At 43.8% G+C, this 23,665-nt stretch overlaps 1 protein-coding gene across 1 annotated transcript; it reads right to left on the reverse strand.

Annotated features, from left to right (window-relative positions):
* Positions 1-295: 295 nt before the first annotated feature.
* LOC125284409 lies at positions 296-23,402 on the reverse strand. The gene is made up of 7 exons (XM_048228345.1): positions 23,360-23,402; positions 22,676-22,912; positions 21,409-21,628; positions 20,290-21,151; positions 17,981-18,029; positions 16,849-16,958; positions 296-451 (listed from the first exon to the last, which is right to left on the reverse strand). Exons 1-7 carry the CDS (start codon positions 23,400-23,402, stop codon positions 296-298), a joined length of 1,677 nt encoding a protein of 558 aa, XP_048084302.1.
* Between the last annotated feature and the right edge of the window lie 263 nt (positions 23,403-23,665).

A 23,665-nucleotide genomic window follows, 5' to 3' on the forward strand; every position in this document is an offset into this window, starting at 1 on the left:
AAAGAAAAACATTAATGCATAATTCACATTCTCACACTAATATCATGTTATAACTATTTAATAAGTAAAGTTCTCATATTTTAACAATATACTGGAAATAAGGAAATAAAGTAAAAATGGTCAAAATTAAATTTTTGGTATTTTTTCTATACTAAAAGCTCCAATCCCTGGTCTGAATGAAGGTCTTGTCCCTAATTCTCCCATGAAACCCTGGGATTGGTCAGAGGCGCTGAGTGTCTCATCTGAACCTCATCACACTTAGAGACCTTCACACAGCAAACCCCCTTCTGATGGCTTAACTCTTCCTCCTCCTCCTCTTCCTCCTCCTGAATCTCTCAGACTGTGGCTCCTCCTCGCCCTGGACGTGCTTCGCCGCCTCCTCCATCCTCCTCCTGGACTGGCCGCTGGCTGGGCTGTGTTTGGCCCCAGCCTCAGACTGAATTCCTGTGTTCTTAGGAGCGATGGTGTGAGATTAGTAAGAGCCTGTGTGATGTGGTTAAATTCACCTGCAGAAACATGGCCTGGCAGTCATGACCCCTCTCTCTCCATTCACACACACACGCACACACAGACATACAAACGCACACACATATACCCCTCACCCCCTCCACCCCAACCCCACAAACATCTACGCTATCCCCTAATGCGAGCCGACATTCCAGGCCAGGAGAGGCGGCGCGAGAGCAGCTTTGGTGCAAACAGGGCAATTGTTTTCATGCTCTTTTAATACTCCCTATTCAAGCCCAGGCTTCACAGCATACACACACATGCACACACACACACACACACACACACACACACACACACACAGAGAGAAGGCGTTTGTATTTGCCAGGGAGTATGTCAACGGCAGAGTGTGTCTGCACCCAGGCTTTCCTAATTGCTCTAATGAAATATTGAGGGCTGTGGCGGGACAGCAGAGGATCTGGGGGCATTTGGGAGGCCCGGAGAGAGTGGCTGTCTGCCTCACTTATAGACCAGAGTATCGGCCCAACACACTTGTACTCACGACACCGGTCGCTATGTGCTGAGCCTCTGAGTCCGATAGCATTGGGGTTATTGCCATTTGTGTTGTCGAGTACATAAAACTCAGAATGGCAGCAGAGTTGTGAAAGTGGTGTCTGTAGGAGAAACTCCTATTATAAGCACTGATGTGAAATCCTCTGTTGATGGTTGAAAGCTCTGTTCTGGCACTTGCTCTGCTTATGTTAGTCGTGTAGTATCGTGTCTGACGGTGTCCAGACAACGGATTTCCGTCGAGGCGAGTTGACTCGTAAGACCACTTCATTACTGACCCCCTCCATATGGGCCTCTGTCAAATTGGAGGGTCTTAACCCGGCAGGGAGGCTCATAGGTGGACTAATTGGTTGTGCCAAGCTCCTCTGACTGGGTGCTAATGGCGGAAGAGTGCAGATCAGAAGGGGTTTGATGACGGCCTGAAATTCTTGTCTGGATTAAGGGCCGAGCTCTCCGACTCTCTCTGGCCTTATTAGGCTCCAACTCACCCCAACGTGGAGCCTCCTTTTGAACGCCACCCCATCACCCCCCCCCCCCATCCCTCCATCCATACCCATATCCACCAGCCTCCACCCCCCCATCCCTAAAATACATGCAAGCCCCACCCCGGGTAGCCTCCCCAGCCCCTGATGAGCCATAGTCATGAACCTGTGGTGCTTATGGGTAATGAGGCATGGGGTAAGCATGGGAGTGCAGAGTTCATCGCCCCAAGCCACTGTTCCTTTTATCCCTCTCTCTCTCTCTCTCTCTCTCCCTCTCTCTCTCACTCTTTCTACAGATCATCCGCTATCCTTTTCCCTCTCTCCCTCTCTCTCTCTACAGATCACCCGCTATCCTTTTCCCTCTCTCTCTCTACACCTCCTTTTTCAAGCCCCCCCCCCCACGCTCTCTGTTGCCGTCCCCTCATCCACCCATGGAACCCAAACAGAGCATGTGTTTAGAATACAACATGGCTCAGAGAGCAAACAGTAAAGGCGGAATGGACACAGAGAAAGAGAGGTGCGCATCTCTTTCCTTTCCCTCTCCGCAATCCTCTATCACCCCATTGTTGACAGGAGAGCATCTGTCAAACACAATGCCTGTCAACTTCACTGAGCGAGAGCTGTGTAAGTGTTTGTGTGTGTCTCTCTGTGTGTCTGTGTGCGTGTGTGTGTGTGTTAGTTTGCATCAGTGTGCCAGTGTTTTAATTTGCCTTTGGACACGTCTGAGCCTCTAACAGTTTTATCTTGACCTCTATGCAGACCCAAACATATACACACACACATACACACACACACACACACATACACATATGCACTCATGCAAAAGTGTCAGGGACAGCTGGGTATAAACTAGGTTGCATTTGAAATGCTCAAATGTGCTTCATAATTCATGTAGCATAAGCATGGCAGGGTCAAAGGGCTGCCATCTCCCTTTCCTGGGCTGATCAAATAAGTGTTCCCTTCAAATTCAAAAGGCTTTGTGCATATGAACATAATTTACGTTCTAGTGAATGAGATTTACATATTAGTAGACAACAGTAGACATAAATATAGGCATTATTTCCCTCTTTGTCCTCTCTTTTTGTATTCTAAAGTCTCATTATTATTATTATTATTATTATTATTATTATTATTATATGTGTCATCATTAATTGTCTATTTTTTTTCATCTGTATACCTCTTTTTCTCACTCTATCTTTTTTCTCTTTCTTTCTTTCTTTCTTTCTTTCTTTCTTTCTTTCTTTCTCAGCGGCTGCCTTCGTCATTAATTCTCCAGTAAATCCATGCTAAAGGGAGAGAGTTCACATAATGGGTGGGCCCTGTCCATTATGAGGACTCGAGTTCACTGGAACCTCCTTTCCAGGAACAACAATTAGCCAGAGTCACAGAATAGTACAGTTGGCCTTCCCAGGGTGAGACTGAGTTGACCGGTCACCTAGGACATGTGGGCCTGAGTGACTGAAGTACTTATTAAAGTGCCTTTTTTACTGCTTGCTAAATGTTATGTTTCTGCATCAGTGACATGTTTCATGGTGTGGGAGAGAAAATGAGAATAGCAAGTAAGAACTGAGGAGAATTATTATTATTACAGAGTTGTTTTTCCAGTGTGAGGTGAACGCCGTGGTCGGGCTAGTTTGATGGGGCCACAGTGCTCCGAGGCCTCTGGGGGAGAGTGTGTTTGTGTTGGGTTATGGGAAATGTGTTGATACGGTTGCGTGTGGCAACAACCGGCAGCGGCACATCAACATCCTCACTTCCAGGGTTGTGAGGAAGACTGGCACAACTCTCTCTCTCTCTCTCTCTCTCAGTTTCTCTCTCACCTTCATAGTCGAGGCTGATGTGTGTGTTTTTTTGGATGTGTGTGTTTGTGTGCAAAAGGGTGTGAGATTGTCTGTGTTTGTGTGCATGTGTTTTTGTGGTGTGTGTGTGTGTGTGTTCAGCCGGTCCAGGTCACAGCACGTTACACTCTCCCTCTCACCCCTATTTGCCTCTTTTCTCCCCCCTGTCCTCCTGTTCACAGCCACTAGGGCTTAATGCAATCTATAAACTCATCTGTCTGTTTACGTATCAGCAAATGATCCGTCTCTCCTGGTTCCACTCTCTCGCTCCCAGCATAATGTATACACACACTGCCGGCTGCCGTTTGCACACACACACACTCGCAAGACACACACATGAGTGCACATACACACACACACACACACACACACATACACCCATGCAAACACACACACACATTCACATACACTCACACACACATATAAAGGCGAGCACTGAGAGGCATTCCCGCCCTTTCTGGGCCCACTGTCACTTTAATAAATAAAGCACTCGCTCCACTTCTCCTCTCCAAGGAGGGCAGCCACTGCCACATCGCGTGCAAAGCCGGCCCTCCGCCGGAGCACTGGCCGCGTTGAGCCTAACGCGAACTGACATGTTACAGTAAAAGTACTTTATAAAATCAATATTAAATTCACAGCCTTTGACATACTGGGACATCCAAGATAAAGGGGAAATAAGGCGTGCTGTAAATAGTCCTCCAGCTATGCGAGTTGCTGAAGGAGGAAGGCCCGTCCACAGACACAGGGGAGCGCAGGGGGAGTTAGTGCAGAGCTAGTCATGTTTTATACCAAGGTCTTGACATCGATGAAAACATTATAAAACGGCACGCAAACTCTGGCTGGAGAAAAAAAAGGAAAGGGGAAGGGCGGGTGTGTGGGCGGGGAGGGTTTCTCGGCGGCTAGCCAGTCGGAGGAACGGGAGAGCCGGCCAGAGGAGGGACGTCACGGCTAACGGGCTCCATTACTACGGCTACAGTCACCTCTCAAGGCTGCCGTTGACGTGTATGTGTGTGTTGGTGTGTGTGTGTTTGTGTACTAGGAGTGTGTTTGCTTGTTATATGGGAGAGAAGTTTTTACTGGTGGTTACGGTTGATGGTTCTTACTTTTGACAACACATGACAAGAGGTATTTGGTTGAGGAATAAACATGGACAAATTTATCTTGGGGCCAAAAAATGGGTGGGTAAACATTTCATCTAATTCGAGTCATCATTTTGCAAATGCATTGGGCTTACACTGTAATATATCTCACATTTAAAAAATGAACAAAAATTGACTTAAAAATTGGTGTAATACAACAAATAATAACCTCTCATCCCATTTTTGTTACAGTTTGGGGGCATTATTTCAGTGTGTTTAAGAATGTAATATGATTGATTATTATTATTATTATTATTATTATTATTAATAATAATAATAATAACAATAATATTAGTATTATTATTATATATAATGCATAATTGATGCATAATATAGAAAAATATTATTTGTACATTATTTTGTACTTATGTATAAATACTGACTTTTGTATGTAATTCTAAATGAATTAATATGAAATAGATAGATAGATACTTTATATCTATCTATCTATCTATTTCTATCTCTATTAAATAGCTGGATACAGTTTCTTAACATTACATCAGTGTTAGTGTGGTGATATCACAACAACTGTATTATTAATATCACAAAGAAAGCTGTCACGGTTGAGAATCTTTTCTTCTGTGATTCCTTGTTGGTGGAATTATTTACCTACCGCTCTCTATTCTAGCAATACAGTAATTTCCTGTGTATTAGCCGCATTGTATATAAGCCGCAGGACAGTGTTTTATGCAAGTTAAAAGAAATAAAACCACAATAATACCATATTAACTGCCCCCATGTATTAATCTCATAGCTGAAGAAATTTTGCAAAATCAATGTATAAGCCGCGGCTAGTAGTTGGGAAATTACAGTAGTTTTGGGATCTTTAAAAAGTGTCTGTGTCATATTCATCCATTAGCTGTTAGCCTGCTGTGTCACAGATGAACCCCCCACCCCTCCACTCCCCTGTATCTGAAACCCTCTGTCTCTTTATATTCAGTAACAGTCTGGTGTTCAGACACTTCCTGTCTATGTCTATTCAGAAATCTATTTCTCTAGCTGCCTCTGTAGAGGGATTTGTTCATGAGCCTCTCTGTGTCTTTAGTAAAAGTCTGTTACTGATCATGTTGCTCTCTGTAATCAATAGAGAGTTATTCAGGAAAATATTCTCTTGCTTCTAAGGCTTGTTCAACAGTCTTCTCAGATTTTGCATCATTTAGGGACTTCTGTGATTATCATGTGTTTTTTCTATCTTCAGGGCTTTGTATGCGTGGGACACTTCCTTTTGTGTTGCTGCAGATCTGAATTCTGGGAGGTCAGTTTAATTAGCTATTACCATGAGGAGATGATGTGTTGTGACAATGACTCAGGTCCCAAAAGGTCAGATCTGTGGGAGCATGGTGAGTACTGACCTCTCTCACAATGTCAATGTGTGTGTGTGTGTCTGTGTGTGTGTGTGTGTGTGTGTGTAGGAGATGTGAGGACCTTTGAGAGAGTTAGACATTTCCAATAAAATCATTATTTTTTCATTATAATGTATGTTTTTTTTTTTTTACTGGAAATTGGAAATGAACAATCCTTCTGAAATCACTGAACAGACTACAGGGTAGGGCCTTCCATCCATTCCTTACAGAGGATATTCCACTGCCAAAACATTGTCCTCAACATAAAAAAAGGTCCTCATTTCAACCTCAAAACTCCCTCATTTCATTCAACTGACCTACATTGAAAGTACCAGTGCTGTGGGGGTTGTCTGTGAGTCAGTGTGACTGAGTGACTTAGTGTGTGTGTGTGTGTGTGTATTTGTACATATGTGTGTGTGTGTATTTGTACATATGTGTGTGTGTGTGTGTGTGTGTGTGTGTGTGTGTGTGTGTGCAGTGAAGAGCAGAAATGAGTGAACATAGCCCCATGGCCTCCTCTTAGTGATGCACTGAGCACACAATTTTTCATGCTCATGTTCATAACACGTAAAACAGAAAAATAATTTTGTATATATATTTCGAAATATATATTTTTAGCATAATTTAAATATAACCTGGAAAGCAGAGACCAAGAGTGAAAAGACCATGACAACAAGACGTGCAGGATTCTGTCTTAAGGTGATACCCTTTGGATAATGATGTGCAACCATATGCCATTTAAAACCAGTTTATATTGTGCTGTTAATGCTTTTGACCTGTGATGACCGCATGACACAAACTAATCACCTATTAAATGTTAACATTCAAAATAAATGAATCACATTAGAATTATAATATGTTTTATATTAAAGTTCTGATCCAAAATAAATTATGATTCTGTGGAGTTGTCTTTCTCTTGTCTTGACCCTCTAACCTTTTTCTCTCTATTCTGTTTTTAAGTTCTCTCACTTTTTCTATCCATTCTCGCCATATCCAATTAAAACCCATCTCAGCCCTGCAAAGGAGTTAACCCAAAGTACTTTATACAGTAGCTGATGCAGTTACAAGTTGACAATAAAGAAATGTTTGACTGAAGACTGGCAAGGTAACCACAAATGGATTAATTTTTGCTACAGTGTGTGATGTGTTTCAGGCCAGAGTGTGTGACACTGGTTATGGTGGAGGTGTTGTTTCTCCTTAAAGCACTTAGCCCTCATTAAGCCCTTGACCGCTACACTGCCCCTCAAGCTGTCCCATAGCCTAAAGAGAACTGACAGGCCTGGCTGTCAACAGGGTCTGGATGAGACACACACGCATGCACGCACGCACACACACAAATTGAACATATGTACATACATACATTACCCACATAATTAAAATAAACAATCAATATTTGCAATGCCTAATGTGTTTTCATCTGTAAATGCTGAATTTGTGTGCCGTATATATGTACATAATGTTTTTCGAGTGTGAGGACATGTTCACGTGTTGGTTAGTAGTGTTTGTGTGTGTTTGAGTTTGTATGTGTGTTTGTGTGTGCGTGCGTGCATGCGTGCTTGAATGTGTTTATGTGTGTGTGTTTGAGTGTGTGTGTGTGTGTGTGTGTGTTGTGTGTGTGTGTGCGAGTGTGTGTGTTTTGCTCTGTTGTACTGTAGCAGCTTTTCTCCCTCGATGATGCCCCCACAGGACTGGGGCAGAGCTGCCTGACTGAGCTGACCTCCAAAACATGTTCTTCGGAGCTGTCAGCTTCTAGACACACACACCACACACACACACACACACACACACCCTCTCTGTCTCACACATACACACACACACACACTTTCTTTTCTCGCTTACACACACACACACACACACACACACACATTCACTATTCTCTCATTTCAGATGACCCATGCATCATGTACAACTCCCCAGACAACATCTACACTACAGTGTGTAACTGTAGAACGCAGCTCTGACTTTGTCTGAGTAAGAGATGCCTACACACGTCACATGCACATTCATGGTTCATACATAGAACATAACAACACATACTCACACAGCACAGGTATGTGTACATGACCTCCCACCCGCCCACTCATTATCTCTCTCTCTCTCTCCCACACACACATACACACAACCATGCATACACAAACACAAATATATTTTAACATAAACACACAGGCATGCACACATGCATACACACCATCTGGAGTGGGATGCAATTCCCATTTCCACACAGACCCTAGATGAGGCGCATACTCCTCCCTGTCTCCTTGAGAATGGCCCTCTACCCACCCCCTGCCTGCAGAAATCTGTAGTTTCTGTGTTGAGGAGAGTTGCAACTCATAAACACTCAGTAAATACTGACGAAAAAGACAGCTCCTTGGAAAAGTTCCCTGGAAGTAGGTGTCGCACGAACAGAGACCCTCCATGCCTTGTACCAGAGACAAACTATAAACAGCTTGTCTTTCCATGTGGGCCTGGAAGTAGTGTGAAGTGCAATTCTTGTGTGTTGACTGTGAATATGAATGAGCATGATGATGCAGGGGAGACGGGCAAGTAACAGATGGCAAATGGACGCCTGGCCTCCCAAACTCCGAGCTCTCTGGAGGAAGGCACCTGAGACACGGATATGTCTACTTATTATATTGACAACCCACATTCATTTGTCTTACCGTACTCAGTAATGGGCACTATGAAAGTGCACTGGCATAGAGCAGGTCCAAAATGTCTGGAAAAGATGTTTCACTTAGTAAGTTATTGGCTATGACAGGTACAGTTACAACAGCCCTGATGAGTTGAATCATGGAGGATTCATCAAAACAACAATGGACAGAAATACATGGTGCATAATTACACAATCTCCTCAGAAATGTGATGACTCTATATAGCATGAAGCAATATACCAGTTCAAAGAGCTGTAAGATTAGTTTAAATATCACACACCTTGGCGCAAACTGGGATCAAAATCCATATTAAACACAGATATCTTGTCTAATTTTAATTTGATGTAATCAGGCTGAATTAACTTGACATGCATAGTCTGTTCTTGAATTTTATTCTTGAATAACAGGCTCTGCATATCAGTCTTACAAAAGAAAATGAAATTCACATCCAGATATCCTTTGAATACTAAAATTTGAATCATTCTCAGTCATTCTTTCTGGGATGCCCTGGTGGCATGACATAATTGCAAACAGCATGATGAACAGCTCTGCCCCATCTGTTTAAATTATCATGATAAAAGTACCCCGGACTTTCCTCGAATTAAACCTGTCCACACCATGTAGCAAGGTCTGGAACTAACACACACACACACACACACACACATCATGTCTCCAGGAATCACATTCATGATGCATAAAACACCATTAGTCGGTGAGGGGTCGATCTTGTGAATAGTACTGGAATCACTGCTCTCTCCCCCCGCCCTCAGAGCTCCGTTCAGCTGTGCCCCCCTGCCCCCCCCAACCCCCACTCCCACCCCACCACCCCCCCAACCCCCACTCACACCCCCCTGGTCCCATGGATATGTGGCAGCGCCAGCAAATTCTCTGGCTCACCTGGGGGGCAAAGCAACGAAATCGGGTAAAAATACACCACTACAAGGAAATCTTTTTAAAATCAGCACATCGTAGCGAGGGTAAAGTTAGAAATGGTAAAGCATATGGCAGTTGCTTCTGACATCTCAAAGACTATTTACTGTCTTTGCATGTTCCACGTCCAATGTATACAGCTTTCTTCATAATCTCTTGTTCATTCTTATGGAAAACAGTATTAAATAGGTCTATTGATTGTGCTGAAGAACAGATGAAACGAGACAGAGATGGGAAGAATTTTCATCCATTATATGGGATTCTTGTAAAAAAAAAAAAAACAGAGTATGTCTACCATGCATTAGTGCTGATTCAGATATCATCAGCCTTAGGCATGTATCAATGACAACCAATAGCAATTCTTCAAGATGCATGAAATTATAGACTAAACACATTAAGGGAGAGACACAGACGGTTTGTTACGGAGCCCGGGAGAGCTCACTTTAAGTGATATTTTTTCTGGTCGTGATAATTTGTGAGCACGTTTTCCTTTAATTAAGCCCTCGAATTAATAAAACGTGAGCACGTTTTCCTTTAATTGAGCCCTCGAATTAATACAACGTGACCCCGTTGTAGGCCTAAATTGAGCTCTCGAAATATGTATTTTGTGCTCACATTTAGTAGCCTAATTCCCGACATTTTCTCACCGCTCGCTGTGCTGTGGTGGCAACTTCGTGTTACCTTGACATGGACTAGGCCTACAGCTGTCTGTAACAGTTCATATTGGTAATGTGATGATAACCGTAAGCAGCTAATTAAAGACTTTAGGTGGTCATGTTTTATAGCGGACTTCTACTCTTTGTAGCAGGGGCACTGTGGTGTCAACCGCCAGCTATGGAGACCCATATTGGGGAAATTCTACTAGGCTACAAAGGCTACTCGCGGGCTCTGTTGTAGCCTAATGACCGGTTTCCACTATCTCCTGGATTGTTGACTTAACTGTGAGGTCTAGAAGTCAATCGAAGCACATCACAGCGACAAGCTCCCAGACAATTACAACACGTAGACCAACTATTGGTACAAATAGGCTACTGCGTATTAGTAGTATAGCCTAATACCCACCCAATACAATAAGGTTCCCTCTAGCGCCCGATGGGCCTCACCATATAACCCACGCGCACACCAATGATGCACACAACGAGGTAAGCTTTGATACGGACTATGAAACGGGAGACATAAACAGTGTCGTTCCACGATGCTCAGCTTCTCAGGCTATGTAGCCCAGCTCACACCGTTCGCGATAAACACTACAGCTCTGCATACACTTGGACCTCAACAAACACTCAAAACTTCGGCAAACATTCAGCTGGACGATGTTGGCAAGGGGCCTGTACAAACACACACAATCATCTGCTCTCCCACCTACAGCCTACCTAATGGCTTCTACATACCTGACGCACCCGACCGGTAGCGCGACAATGTGACGTCAAAATGACGTAGATCTCTCTGGCGCGCCAGGGTTTTGGCCGTGTAGCACCGGTGGTAGCGCACCACTCATTTTTTTTCAGGCAGAAGCGACAAAGGCGGAAACAGGAAGATGGACTAGTTCGAGGGCAAAGCGAGTTGCAGTGTTTTGTTACAGTCGTGAATTTTTAATAGTTTGCTGGATAAGTTAACAAAGTTACCAGTGAGAGTTGCAACACATGGAATTAAGAGGAAAGAATAGAAACGATTTATTTTCAAACAAAGGATATCTATTAAGGCCTGAACAAAATCTCTTTCCACTTCAGGAAATTACACAAACTCAGCCAGCTGCTAGCTAGCTAGCCAGCTAACTAAACTGTTTAAATTATTAAAATTTCCCTCGGGAAGACTAAAGTACCTATCTATATATCCATCTATCTATCTATCTATCTACTTGTGCACACACCTTGGAAACTACATGATAATGATGATGGTAGTTGTGAATAGTAGCAACCAAAGTCTGAAGTACCATCACAGAGGCTAGCTACTGGTGTTTCTTACTGCAGCTTCTTCTGCTGTGTAAGTAGTTAATGTTAGTCTTTTCACAACAGCGACACCTCTGTTCAGGAGAATATTGCAACTAGTGTTGCGACCACCACGCGCGAGTATAAATGGTTACGGCGCTTCTGTGACGTCACATTATCGCGCTACTGGTCGGGTGCGTCGAGTATGTGGGACGTTTTACGGGGCTATATCCAGGTGCACTGCAATCAATGAGATTCCCTCTACGTCACTACAAGCGACACACCTCCCGACGTCATTCCCGGGGATACCCCTTGACACCACACTATGTTTTTGTGCACACAATTTAATTTCTTCGAGCCCACGTTTTAATTATTCGTGGGTGCGTTTTAGTAGATCGAGATCTCGAATATACTATAACGTGCTCATGTTTACATGTGTCAAGACAATATTGAGTGCACTTTTTACAAATTGTGGCCACGTATATAGATATAGTAAATTGTGCACACGATTTAGTAAACCGAGCGCACAATTTAGTAAAACGAGCGTACGATTTAGTAAAACGAGTGCACAATATAGTTAAACGAGGGCACAATTTAGTTAAACAAGAGCACGATTTAGTAAAACGACTGCACAATATAGTTAAACGAGGGCACAATTTAGTTAAACAAGAGCACAATTTAGTAAAACGATTTAGTAAAACGAGTGCACAATATAGTTAAACGAGGGCACAATTTATTAAACAAGAGCACGATTTAGTAAAACGACTGCACAATATAGTTAAACGAGGGCACAATTTAGTTAAAACAAGAGCGCGATTTAGTAAAACGACTGCACAATATAGTTAAGCGAGGGCACAGTTAGTTATAAGAGCACAATTTAGTAAAACGACTGCACAATATAGTTAAACGAGGGCACAATTTAGTTAAACAAGAGCACGATTTAGTAAAAGCGAGTGCACAATATAGTTAAGCGAGGGCACAATTTAGTTAAACAAGAGCGATTTAGTAAAGCGACTGCACAATATATAGTTAAGCGAGGGGCACAATTTAGTTAAACAAGAGCACGAATTTAGTAAGCAGTAGCACAATCTAGTAAAGCGAGCACGATTTAGTAAAACGACTGCACAATATAGTTAAACGAGGGCACAATTTAGTTAAACAAGAGCACGATTTAGTAAAACGACTGCACAATATAGTTAAACGAGGGCACAATTTAGTTAAACAAGAGCACAATTTAGTAAAACGAGCGCACAATCTAGTAAAACGAGGGCACAATTTAGTTAAACAAGAGCACGATTTAGTAAAACGACTGCACAATATAGTTAAACGAGGGCACAATTTAGTTAAACAAGAGCACGATTTAGTAAAACGACTGCACAATATAGTTAAACGAGGGCACAATTTAGTTAAACAAGAGCACGATTTAGTAAAACGACTGCACAATATAGTTAAACGAGGGCACAATTTAGTTAAACAAGAGCACGATTTAGTAAAACGACTGCACAATATAGTTAAACGAGGGCACAATTTAGTTAAACAAGAGCACGATTTAGTAAAACGACTGCACAATATAGTTAAACGAGGGCACAATTTAGTTAAACAGATATAGTAAATTGTGCACCGCGATTTAGTAAACCCGGCGCACAATTTAGTAAAACGCGGTACGTTTATTAAAAACGAGTGCACAAATATAGTTAAACGAGGGCACAATTTAGTTAAACAAAGCACGATTTAGTAAAGCGACTGCACAATATAGTTAAGCGAGGGCACAATTTAGTTAAACAAGAGCACAATTTAGTAAAACGAAGCACAATCTAGTAAAAGCATTCTTCTCTCAACATGCAAAACATTTTGCGATGACCCCTCTAGGGCTCTGTAGTTTGTAGAACATATTCCAGAAACCTTGCCTGACGAGCCAGACTCACATTAAAAGGTAGCGTCTGGTTCACAGTGCTCAGTCCGAGGGGCGGGATAATCGGTTGTATTTCAAATTCCCTCTGCACGCAATAGGATAGAGCTACAACTCATGAGTCCCATGCGTTTTACCACCAGTGGAGCTAGTTGGCTAGTTCAAACTTTTGCCAACTTAAAAAAAGCTTAACTCGTGTCACGCTGTTCGCCAACAGCAACATCCATCTTTTTTGTTTTCAAGTAGCAGGGAATTCACGCCGAACCGTTGCAACTCTGCCATCAATCATTATGTGAAGCCCGCCTACCGACGTGATATACACGATACACAATGTGATTGGCCTCATTAAAGCTCCAGCTCGCAAGCCAACGGACAGTTGCTAGACTAGCCCGGGCAGCAAATTAAATTTGCTGCCGCTAGTGTGCGTCTAGATTTCTAGGCTAGCAGAAACCTGCATAGTCCCAAAGATTTTAGGAATGGAAAAATGATATCAGCATATCAGTATAGGTTTGTGGTGCTGCATGCTTATAGATGGGCTAAAGCTGGTCCTGAGGGTGGAGAACAATATGACTGACAAACACACACACACGCGTGCTGCATTGATTGCTTTGGAAGCTTATTTCCTCACACCCCTCAAGCTATCACCTATAACAATACCCCAATGACAATGAAAATAAGGGCTGGGTACCCCACCAACCCCGAGCCTGAGCCCCTCCACACCACACCTTTGCCGCCCTACCTAAGAGAAGGACCACGCTGGCTCCTCATTAGAGTGCATTGCCAGTGGTGAGTGACAGACAGCTCGTTACACCCAACCTGAGGCCTGTGCCTCGTTAGCAGTGCAGTGCGAAGCAGAGACGGGGGCATAATGAAAGAAGCTGGCAACACGTCGGCCCCTTTCTCTCGCCACTGGCCCCTTGCTCGGCACTCTGGGAAAAAAACGCTTAGGGGCTCTTTTCATACGGCGGGCAAACAAAGCGTCCAGTTCTCAAACACCAGACAGAGCCTCGGACAGCTGGTTATGTAGTGTCACACAGTGTGTGTGTGTGTGTATGTGTGTGTGTGTATGTGTGTGTGTGTGTGTGTGTATCCGTGTAATTTGTACACACTGAACACCCCATCATCAGAGTCCTAAGCAGCACCTTCTCTTTCTCTCACTCTCTTTTTCATGCACATACTGTGTATAAGACACACACACAGAGACACACACACAATTGAGCATACAATCTGGGAAGAGAATTTAAAAAGTTACACCGAGACCTACATCTGTGACAGAATATAATAAAGCAACATTCGGCTGCCATTTGGCTGGGTCTAATTGGTTCTTGGCATCAAAGACGTCAGTCAACGAGAGGCTGTCTTCTATTCAGATCTGCGACTCCCTCCAGCCCTCTCTTCACAATATCACCAGGTTGCCCTCTCTTCTCACCCTACCCCCTATGCCTTCCCCCCAAGAAAGATCGATCTCAGGGCCATAATTATGTTTTCATTTTTTTTTTTTGTTGGGCACTTGCTTCTCCATGTCTTTGCCAATTTCCAAGTCAGAGAAATGTCTGTGTGTTGGTTATGTCTGACATCATGTCATGGTCAACACCTTTTTCTAGTCAACCAATCGCACGCCATGGCCTGTGGTTACAAGCCGCTCGGGCCTTGTAATGGCTTTTTCTGTGCCTTTTCACTGCCAGGTACACACCTAGACATTAATTTTCCCTCCAGTAAGACAGTGTTATGAGACCAATAGTCACGCCTTATGAACCCAATAGTCACTCGAAAATATCAAACAGCACTTGGTATTCACGGTTATGTCCGGGATCATGTCACACATCAAGGGTTCCAATACCTTGATATTTGAAATCATTGTGATTCCTCCAAGGAACAGAAAGATCCACCTGAAAACAATGCTCCTCATTTCATCTTTACTGAGAAAGAAAATACTGAATAAAAGTCTCCTTCAATGGACTATATATATATATATATATATATATATATATACAATATACAGTGGGGAGAATAAGTATTTGAACCCATGCTAAAGTTGACTAAAATGCTCATTGGGTTCAATGCAAATCAAACCAGCTAATAGGCTAACTGAAAAACACACCATGCCAATCTGTAGGTATGGTGAAGGGTATGTGATGATGTGGGGCTATTTTAATTCCAAAGGCCAAGGGAACTTTATCAGGATGCATAGTATCCTGGATCCAAGAAATAACTGGCCTTTAAAAATAAAAAATCTGCCTGCCTCTATGGGAATTTAACATAGGGGTCAAATACTTATTGCCCCTGTAATTTAAGGAAGGACATTTATTTATTTACGATACATTCTTCATTCACTAAGAAAATTGGTGTACTTAAAGGTTGGATTTTTACTATTTGTTTTAATTAAGGCATTAAGATCAATTTCTAACAGATGTTTTTATATTTTTCTTTTTAGTCAACTTTAGCATGGGTTCAAATACTTATTCTCCCCACTGTATATATATAAGTATAATGTGTGTCATGAAGATGAAATCTCATTCACACATGTAAATCAGTAGGCTTGAGTTGGTTGGCTTATGGACAAATGCAGATTATTTGTAATATAATTACAATATGCAGGCTATAAGATAAAAAGATCAAATAGAGACTGTATGACCTTTGGACACTAATGACCAACAATCATCTGCCCCATAAACAAAACCATCAGACACTTTTGTCCAGTAGTGGTCCAGGTTTGGGGACCTCCTCCCTTGAGATGTTTCCTGCAGCCCTTAATGGACACAACTGCTATGGCTGTAGACTTCCATCATGTGGTATGAAAGCAAGCAGAGGCCTGCTACCTCTTGCATGGAGGATTATGGAGCTGTAATCCATCATGTGGCTACTCAGTCCAGTCGTGTGGAAATGGCCATGCAGGGAGGGAATGGGACCAACGAGGACTGTCAGAGGTGCCTAAAATACTGCCTGCTGTAAATAAATACATCAATTCAATGTATTCCTAGTACACATATGAGTTAATGCAGAGAAGGCTAACAGTTATGAGTTATTGCTTTGTTTTTGTTTGTATTGTCCTTGTAGTGTAGATGTGAAACTACAGTAAACATGCCTATTTCCACATACAAACCTCAAGTATATATGAAACTACACAATGTTTCACATGTACTGTATGTCAGTTTGTGTGTGTGTGTGTGTGTGTGTTCATGTGTCTATATGCATCTATGCTTATGAGTGTATATGTGTGTGTATGTGTGTGTGTTTTACCACCTGCAGATGTTTCCTTGTTATCCTACTGCGTCATTCTCCACAACTATGCCACAGCAGCAATATGTCAATACCGCTGCGACAAAATGAATCAATTGGCACGCCGATTTGACAGATCAATGAGAGGTCTTGTGTGACACTGTGAACCCTGTTTCATATGCAAATGGCTTGCAGTCTGACACATGAGCTTAAGTGGCCTTTTCCGTCTTCAACGCTCGCAGCAGGCTCCCAGCTGGACCTTTGTTATCTTATGTGTTTCATGTTATTCACATGCAATAGAGGTCAAGTGTGTTTGTGTGACTTGAGGGGGCATGACTGGCACAGCGAGAGCGACGCTGCTATGGGAGAGCTGAGAGGCTTAGTCCACTCACGTAGGCACATCTGCGGGGCTTGGCGAAGGCCAGGCGAGAGGGCCTGGGAGCCGCAGGGCTGCGGGCCGGGACCAGAGCTGACCAGGACTGGCACGCAGGACTTTTGCTCTCTTAAGAACATAAGCCTTTTAGAGGGTGTGAAACCTTGCAGGCGCTTAGAAATAATGGCATAACACCGCCGCTTGAGCCTCTGATCACTGGGGCACTGCAGAATGGCATTTTCATCTTGGCCGGTTTTTAATCCATGTTTACAAACTGCTTGGTGAAGCAGAATTCGGTTTTGTGTACTCTTTCATTTGCTTTCTTTTCCTATCTATCTATCTATCTATTTATCTTTCTTTCTTTCTTTATTTGTATTCATCATCCTCTCTCTGTATATATATTATTCCTTTTTTCTCCCATCCGGCTATCCCTCTTCATCTGTCAGAATTGAGCACTGAGTCTTCTGTGCATATTGTTCTGGAACAGAAAAAAGGCCTTGTCTGTGTAGACTGGGGTTTGGCTGAGTCTTTGGGCCCGTGTTTTCCCAGAATCCCCCTGGCTCTTACCAACAGCTTCCTGTCTGTTGGCCTGAGCTTCCTGCATTAGAGACTGGTGACTGGGGTCTCAGGAGTCAGTGATGACCTTCCCAGGTCTGACCCCACTGTCACCTCTCCAGCCAATCAATGACCGGCACAGTTGACATGGCGACGCACGAGTAACCGTCATGATAGCGTTCACACCTGGCCACTCAGCAGCTGAGAGCCTCTGTGTGCAGAAACAGAGTAGGCCTATATGACAAACATCTTACACTCACAGGGGGTCAGAATGCAAAACACCAACCAGACACACACCTCAGAATGAGACACACACACACACACCACCACACACCCACACACTACAGACCCTCATGGTGTGCAAGTACCATAACATGACCTCCCAACCATACATACAAGCACAGATACACACACACAAACACAGAGAGAGAGAAAAAGAGAGAGAGAGAGAGATAGAGAACCAAGGCACCCTTACTTGCCATAATGCACTTGCCGGTGCCTCTCTCGCTGGGAGTGACCTCTCGTGTGCCTCGCCAGCTTCCTCTCCCGTGGAGAAAATGGGAGCAGTGCATCTTCTTGACTGGGCGCTCACTCACCAGCCGTTACCAGGTCACTGCCCATCAGCCACCAGCCCGCAGGGGGAATCTGGGTCACACGAAACCAAAACCAAATCACTGACTCACTGTGCCAATGAGCCAATGTTTACATGAGAGAGAGAGAGAGAGAGGGAGAGAGAGAGATGTATCTAGTATCTGACTGTACCCTATAAAATGACATCAACTAGTCTATGAACACACACACACACACATGCACATGGACACACACACACACACTACCATCCCCACCGCACGCCAACCCTCAGCATGACAAACTGGTCAGTGCAGACAGCCCGTCTTGTTAACAGAGAGGTTAACCTAAAGCAATGTCAGGGTGTTACTTGAGGGGAACGGTGTGTAAAGATGCCTCCTCTGTTTAGTATTCATGTATGTTTTCTCACCTGTGCCATCGGGACCTTCAGAGATTGGCACATATGGGAAGGTGTTTCATATATGGCCTCTTAAAATATGAATGATGCCAATATGCACCCTATGACATGTAAATTCCTTTTCACATGAGAGGACAGCTCAGGTCAATTATTTATTTTTTTCTTAGGGCAGAGTACTGTGTTTTTTGTGTGTGTGATTGATTTCTACATATAGACCTTGCAGACCTGCCATAGTGGAAACAAGTGAGGATTGGCCGTTGACAACTCTGACAGGTCATTGGCATTTTGATTTCCAGGTGGAGAAAGCAATCTACTGTGCTATGATTTTTAGCCTCACAAATCTATACAATACTGGACCTCTGGGATGTAGACACACACACACACACAAGCATTCAAATACTCACAAACACACACATGTGCAAATGCATGGATGTGCGCACACATGCTTATACTCAAACACCAGTGTTGCTGAGTAACGGAATACATGTACCGGCGTTACGTGTATTCCGGTACAGTTACAAGTTAAATAGTTATTTAGAATACAGTTACATTGTTAAAATCAATGAATTACATGACGGATACTTCTCTGTTTCATAAGTTTATTCACTCTCTAAATAAATTAAGGCCACTCCATTTCCCAGAAGCTCCTGAAAACAATCTATGATGAAATTGTTTCTATGTTTAAATCCAAGCCCCGCCGTCTTGCACTAGCCTCAAAACGCAGCCAGCGCGCATTATGGACGCGTCATCGGAGACCCTGAAATGACTGTTTGCACAGCAAATTAGGAGTAAAGTAAGTGGAGGTAACTCCTGTTCCTCACTGATCGTGGTTCCTGATGTCTGTTCAAAGGATATTTTTTCCAAGTATTAATAGCTCAGGCTACTTCGGCCAATCGGTTACACAGTTTGCTAATCAATAAACAAAGCCTAGTTCACGTGTTGATTTAGACCTACAATAAAACCAATCTCTAAAATAGGCACTGCATTCTAAGTTTTTTTATTCTAACTTAAAATAGCTTTATGGATTTTTTTTCTAATTAGATCTACATTTATGTTTTAAAATGCAGCCTCTGAATAATTATTCTTGTGAGTAGTGTTATGTTGCTTCCTAATGTCTTTATATAGACAATTCTATATTCGCACCAGAGCAACACTCACGCGCTTTTGCTGGTTCACTCACTTCTTCTAGACTGGTTTATTGCATACGAGAACTCAACCAATTACAGAACACTGATGCGCCCTAGTGGTCAATATTTATATAGCACAACATTTAGCTACATACCTAACATTTCCTCCCCACTAAGATAGGTTGTCCCTTAACACAAAATATATTTTATTTAACACAACCTAAATGATACACTTTTCCGTGCACAACATAAAAAGTACATTTGTACAGTTTTCTTTGTACAACAAAATAACAATGAGGAGTTATCTTACTTTCGGTATAACTATGTTGAAAACAATATGTTCCAAAACTCAAACTGTACTACAAACTTCTGTGAGCTAATCACTGTTCACTCATCACGGTAACGTACTGGTGGTTTTGTGATCCCTCACAGGATAGCTGTTTCACAGTCTCTGTTACCCGCGCATGTCCCGTGGGTGGTGGTTCAGGGAATGGTGTGTATTTGATGGTTCGATGATCTCAGGAACTTGATCATCATTCTTTTTCTGGTGGAGGTGTATAAGGGTGCATTGTGGTACAACTATCACTCTGGGGTAGTAACACCTGTGGGATTACAGGAAGGTTCACCGCAGTCTGCTGAGGCTCAGGCTCCGGGCGTGTCAGCATCTGGTCCACATGACGTTTCCATACCCCTGGTGATCCCACATTTACCTTGTAAAAAATACAATCGGTCCTGTCTTTTCTATAACAACACCTTGTGCCCACTTTTCCTCCCCTTTCCTATAATCACGCACAAGGCCTGGCTCCCCAACATCAAACTGTCTGGCCCTAGAGTGACGTTGGCGGCGTTGTTGTTGGGCATCCTGTGACCTGTGAACTGCTCCAGCAACACTGGGTTTCAGGAAATCCAGTCGAGAACGCAGCCTGCACCCGAGGAACAACATAGCCGGCGTTTCTTTCGTTGTTGCGTGAGGGGTGTTTCGGTAAGTCAGTAGAAACGCATCAAGTCGCTGACGCACACGTGCTATGCCTTTGGATGCTTTTAAGGCATGTTTGAACGTCTGCACAAAGCGTTCGGCCAAGCCATTGGTGGCAGGATGGTATGGCGCTGAGCGGATGTGCTTGACTCCATTGGACTTCAGGAACACACTGAATTCTTCAGCACAGAACTGTGGTCCGTTGTCACTCACAAGAATGTGTGGAATGCCATAGCAACTAAAAAGGCCCCTGAGCACTTGAATGGTCATGCTGGCAGTGGTGCTGTCCATGATGTGCACCTCAGGCCACTTAGAATGTGCATCCACAGCGACCAAGTACATATGTCCTTCAAATGGACCTGCAAAGTCCACATGTATCCTTTCCCAAGGACTGGAGGGCCACATCCAAGGGTGTAGAGGTGCTAGCCCAGGCTCTTTTTGTACGCTCTGACAGGAGTGGCAAGATTTGGCCTTGAGCTCAATTTGAGAGTCTATGCCAGGCCACCAAACATAACTGCGTGCCAAGCTCTTCATCCTCACTACACCTGGATGTGCTAAGTGTAGCTCTTCCAGAACCCGGGGGTGCAGTTTAGGTGGCACGACCACTCTCACACCCCACATAAGGCATCCCTGTTGTATTGTGAGATCATGACGGGCGCAACAGATAGGGCTTACATCTCTTCACCTGCTCCCTTTGCAGCTGGAAAACGACCAGTTGAGACCATTTCTAAGACACGAGACAAGGTGGGGTCAGACAAGGTGTCACATCTGATCTCGGTACTACTGACTGGTAGTGTGTCCAACTGAGATGTGTAGAATACCTCTACTGCGCCCCGCTTCTCTTTATGAGTGTAGGAGAGTGGTAACCGTGACAGTCCATCGGCATTTGCATGTAATGTACCTTTCCGGTTTTGAATGGTATAATCATGCGCTGACAGGAGGAGCGCCCAGCGCTGCATTCGGGCGGCAGCCATTGACGGTGTACTTTTCAATGGACTCAGGATGGAGGTCAGCGGGCGATGGTCAGTGAGTAGGGTGAACTTGTTACCATAGAGGTACTGGTGGAACTTGCGTACTCCAAAGACTATCGCTAGCGCCTCCTTCTCGATCTGGGCGTAGTTTTGTTCCGCCTTGCTGAGCGTTCGAGATGCATAGGCTATTGCGTGTACGGCAGTCCGAGAAGCACTTGGTCCATAGCCTTCTGAAATAAGGCGGGCGATGATGCTACTCCAAACGGTAAGCGGTTAAAACGAAATAGCCCTTTTTGTGTAGAGATAGTCAGCAGCTCCCTAGACTTCTCTTCTACCTCCATCTGTAGATAGGCATTTGATAAGTCTAACTTACTGAATCGTTGACCTCCTGCTAGAGAGGCAAAAAGGTCTTCAATACGTGGAATTGGATACTTATCCACGCACAGAGCTGGGTTGAGGGTGACCTTGAAATCTCCACAAAGTCTCACTGTGCCATCCTTTTTGCTGACAGGCACCACGGGCGTGGCCCAATCACTATGCTCCACTGGTGAGATCACCCCAAGCTCAGTCAGTCGTTTTAGTTCGGCCTCAACTCGAGGTCGAAGAGCATATGGCACGTTACGTGGTGGACAGAATTTGGGTACACTGTTAGGTCTAATAGTCAATGTGGCCTTAATTCCCTTCATTGTGCCTAGCTTTTTAGAGAAAACAGCTGAGTGTCTCTAACACCGTCTCCAAGTTGTCTTTCTCTCTCTGCTCAATTGCATGCACAGTCTTTAAGTCTTTCCAGTTCAGTTTAATAACTCTCAGCCACTCTCTACCAAACAGTGCGGGTGCATCAACTTTAACTACATACAAGGGCAAATCAGCACATTGCTTGTTTAATTTTACTTGCACCTTGATGACCCCTTCTGGTGCCAAAGGCTCTCCAGTGTATGTCTTGAGCATGATATCAGTGGGCTGCAGTGGAAGTTGGCCCAGCATGCTTCTGTACTGTTCCCATGGAATCAGAGACACAGCAGCCCCTGTATCCAGTTCCATCTCCATTTTCTTTCCATTTACTACAGGCAGCACTGATATTCGTGAATATTTCCCTTTTTGTGACATGGAATACAGTCCCAACTCACAGTCGGTGTCAGATTTATTTTCCTCACTTTCGCTTTGATCTTCTCTTGCCTCAACGTGATAAATTTTCTTCTTTCTATCTTTTAGACTGCGCTTAATTGCATTACCTTTCTGTTCAGGTTTTTCCACTTTCTGTTTCCATTCTCTGTCTCGGTTGCTTTTGGCTTTGCTCTTACACATGAGCTTAGTGTGGCCTTTCCTCCCACACTGGTGGCAGTCACGATCTTTGTACCAGCAGTCCTCATCAGTATGGTTAGTTTTCCCGCAACGGCGGCATTTTGGGGAAAACACCGCGTTCACTTTGAGCGAGCCACTTAACTGCTGCACGTCGCGCGCCGCTGTCTCTGCAGATACAGCATAATCGAGTGCTTTCTGAAACGTGAGATCTTTCTCAGTCAAAAGGCGCTTCTGTACAGTTTCACTCTTAAGTCCACAGACAAATCTGTCCCTTAGTGCGTCTTCCAAGTAAGCACCGAACTCACAATGTTCCGAAAGTCTTTTCAATACCGCGACATATTGTGCAACTGTTTCCCCTTCCCCCTGATTTCGCTTGTGAAACCGGAATCTCTCCGCAATCACGAGCGGCTTTGGATCGAAATGGGCCTGTAACACCCTCACAATACGGTCATAGTCCATCTCCCCAGGCTTGTTAGGAGCAACCAAACTTCGAAGTAGTCCATACGTTTTCGGTCCCAGCACACTAAACAGCACAGGCACTTTCTTTGCATCCCTAATCTCATTTGCCAGGATGTAATGTTCAAAACGTTCAATATACGTTGCCCACTGCTCACCGGTTTCATCAAAGGGATCCATATGTCCAATTATTCCCGCCATGATGTGTCTGCTTCTAGTGGCTTGCACTGTAACGTTAGACTCTTCGGAAGAAGACCGACTCATCACCTCCTAACAGCTAACACTAAGCTCACTAGCTAGGTGCTTCCAGCGTGGTTGTTCTTTTCTTTGTCCAAACGTGACCAACATCGGCAGTTCACTCGCCGATGCAGTGAAAAGTCTTCAGGACTACACAACTCGTCGCCAATTTATGCTATGTTGCTTCCTAATGTCTTTATATAGACAATTCTATATTCGCACCAGAG

The sequence above is a fragment of the Alosa alosa genome, chromosome 19, assembly GCF_017589495.1.
Source record: "Alosa alosa isolate M-15738 ecotype Scorff River chromosome 19, AALO_Geno_1.1, whole genome shotgun sequence".
In the NCBI taxonomy this organism is placed as follows: domain Eukaryota; kingdom Metazoa; phylum Chordata; class Actinopteri; order Clupeiformes; family Clupeidae; genus Alosa; species Alosa alosa.

What these genes read in the sequence shown, in the direction of transcription:
- LOC125284409 (XM_048228345.1), bottom strand. Translation starts at nt 23,402, where the DNA reads ATGGCGGGAATAATTGGACATATGGATCCCTTTGATGAAACCG. An exon ending in GGAAAAACCTGAACAGAAAG is followed by an intron (nt 21,629 to 22,675) that starts GTAATGCAATTA and finishes TACACGCAATAG; the next exon opens with CCTATGCATCTCGAACGCTC. An exon ending in CAGCGCTGGGCGCTCCTCCT is followed by an intron (nt 21,152 to 21,408) that starts GTCAGCGCATGA and finishes GAGCAGGTGAAG; the next exon opens with AGATGTAAGCCCTATCTGTT.